Here is a 2,500-nt window from a genome sequence, read left to right as displayed (position 1 = left end):
CTGCCTCCTAATTCCTTTTCCTTCCCCAACAGGGCATCATAGGCAAAGACGAGACGGAAGAACAACTCCGCCTGGCCATAGTTCCTCCTGGTATTGGGTACTATAAATTTCTTATGTATGGCATACCTCGTCCGCAGGTGCGTGGGTCAGTGGTATGTGTCATGCTGTGTTTCGTGTTCTTCCTTGACCATATTATGTGACATATCTTGCTAAAAAGTCTCGTTCAGTCTTTGTGATATATACTGCTTTGGCTGTCTTTCCTTCCTTGTCTGGACTGTAAGAGATTTAGCTTGTTTCTAAATCTAAATGGACTAATTTTTGTTACGTATCTTTTGTCAGCGAGATGGAATACGTGAACTCTTCTTATCTGTGCTGCTTTTGCGACATTGCTTGTGCATTTCTGCTTAACAAAAAAACAAAACGCTTCATATAGATCGACATTTCCATAGTTCATATTAATAATATATAATAGTCTATATTTTTTCCATCATGTAGGTATTTAAGAACAGCTTTTGTATGAAGTAATAAATATATCAACATAAGTCGTACTTACATCAGTAAGAAAACAAATGTTCATATTAATTACTTATATCAATACCTTCTTGGCTCTATCGTTCATTTTTGTCTAGCATCATCAGATAAAACCATTTAGCTGAAACTTTTGAAATAATCACTAATTCTTCATCGTTATTAATAATATTTACCATTACCATATCAATATATCATACCATTATACCATATCAATATTTGCATGACTGACTAATGTAACTTTGCTCTTATTCCGTCTGCATGACATTCGCGTCGACTTTCCTGCAGAAGATAAACAGGCTTTTGCACAATGTCTAGTTCATACAAATTATGTGCGTTTGTATCTTGTCCTTTGTGCGGTTTGCCGAAGCATGGGCGTTTGTTTGTCATACTGTTTGTGCGCTTCTGTAAACTCCTAATTTAAAAGGTTTTTTCAAGGCGTTGAACTATTTATGAAGTGAGGTGTGGGTTTTCAAGAATTTTGTGAACAAATGAGAATATACTCCAAAGAGTTTAGATTCTACAGGTACAGGTAAGTATATACACAGTCAGGCACACACACATGCGCGCGCGAACGCATACACACACACACACACACACACACACACACACACACACACACACACACACACACACACACACACACACACACACACACACACACACACACACACACACACACACACACACACACACACACACTCACACGCACACACACATATACATACTGTGTGTGTTACATACACTATGTATGTAACTGAATATTAATATGATATTTTGGCTTTAACAGTTACTTAAAAACTGAAACGAACCTCTCGAAAGAATACTAAAAGCAAAGGCATTGCAGCAATTCAGGCTCACTCTGCGAGTCTTTTCAGTGGCAGCTCATGGCACCTTTTCGTTCTCTCTGGCGCCCCCAGGTCCGAGGCCGCTGGAGGTTGCCCCTGCTCGCCTGTTACCTCATCGAGTGCAAGATGAACCTCGGCCACACCGCGGAGGGGCATGAAAAGAAGAAATCGAAGTCACGGAAGTTGAAAATAGCGGTCAAGAGATAGCAAGGAATGTGAGTCAATAGTTCTGGGCGGTAGGGAATGATCGAAAGTGTGGAAGATGACTTGTGACTGTTTTTACACCAAGTGAAGTCATATCAAGATCTGAACAGTGACATAAGAAACAAACTGATAAAGACAAAAAAATAAGTTTTTTATTATTATTATTCAGATTAACGTTGGGAAGAAATGCTAGCATTCTGTACCTCCCCCCCCTCTCACACTCTCCATCCGAATCCGATAGCGGGACCTATCTCTTGGAAGTGTGAAGGGTGAAAAATATATTTTTGGTTTTCAGAATCATCATAATTTCACATATGAAATGACCAAGTTGTAGTCTTAGCAAACTTCTTGATATATAGGATATACTAGAATTTGCTGGTGAATCCAGACATCTTTTTTTTTTAGATAGGGAAGTCAAGCACTATCACCCTACGATGGTAGTGACTTCCTCAAATGGTCGAAAGTCGTATCTAAATCAGTATTTGTAATACCCTAGCCTACCCTCTTAGACCTGAAGCGCTTTTCTCATTGCTGGACCAGTGATGTTTTGACGTCTTCTCTGTCTAAACCTTTGATGTATTGGAGGCTTAATAATATTCAACAAATATTAAAATAGTCCAATTTTCCCCCATCCTCACTGAAGAGGCAACTATATTCCTTAACGTTTAATATTTCTTGTCTTCTTAACCTGTTACAGTTGTTGTGAAAGATCAGTAATATTATTTTTTGTGTTGTGAAAAACATCCATCTGCGGTACTATATTAAGATCATCATCATCATTTATGTTATTTAAACATGTATATCATCATAATCATCATCATTACCTCCATTGATATCGATTCCATTCCCAATCATTTTTAACAATATTCGTCTGTGTATTTTCCTTGTTTCTTGATTAACACAACTTCCATTGCCATTAT

General features: G+C 38.0%; 1 protein-coding gene across 1 annotated transcript in view; it reads left to right on the top strand.

Moving 5' to 3' along the window:
- The window catches only part of LOC119595234, a 21,581-nt gene that overhangs the window by 18,947 nt on the left and 134 nt on the right, over positions 1–2,500 (top strand). The window contains exons 12-13 of the mRNA XM_037944398.1: positions 33–152; positions 1,449–2,500. The exon at positions 1,449–2,500 is cut by the window's right edge and continues 134 nt beyond it. Of these exons, the coding sequence (XP_037800326.1) occupies positions 33–152; positions 1,449–1,583 (255 nt within the window). The 3' untranslated portion in view covers positions 1,584–2,500. The remainder of the gene's footprint in view (positions 1–32; positions 153–1,448) is intronic.

The sequence above is a fragment of the Penaeus monodon genome, chromosome 35 (genome assembly GCF_015228065.2).
Source record: "Penaeus monodon isolate SGIC_2016 chromosome 35, NSTDA_Pmon_1, whole genome shotgun sequence".
Classification (NCBI taxonomy): Eukaryota; Metazoa; Arthropoda; class Malacostraca; order Decapoda; family Penaeidae; genus Penaeus; species Penaeus monodon.
The sequence above is the reverse complement of the archived record's forward strand: the minus strand, read 5'-3'. Positions and strand labels throughout refer to the sequence as shown.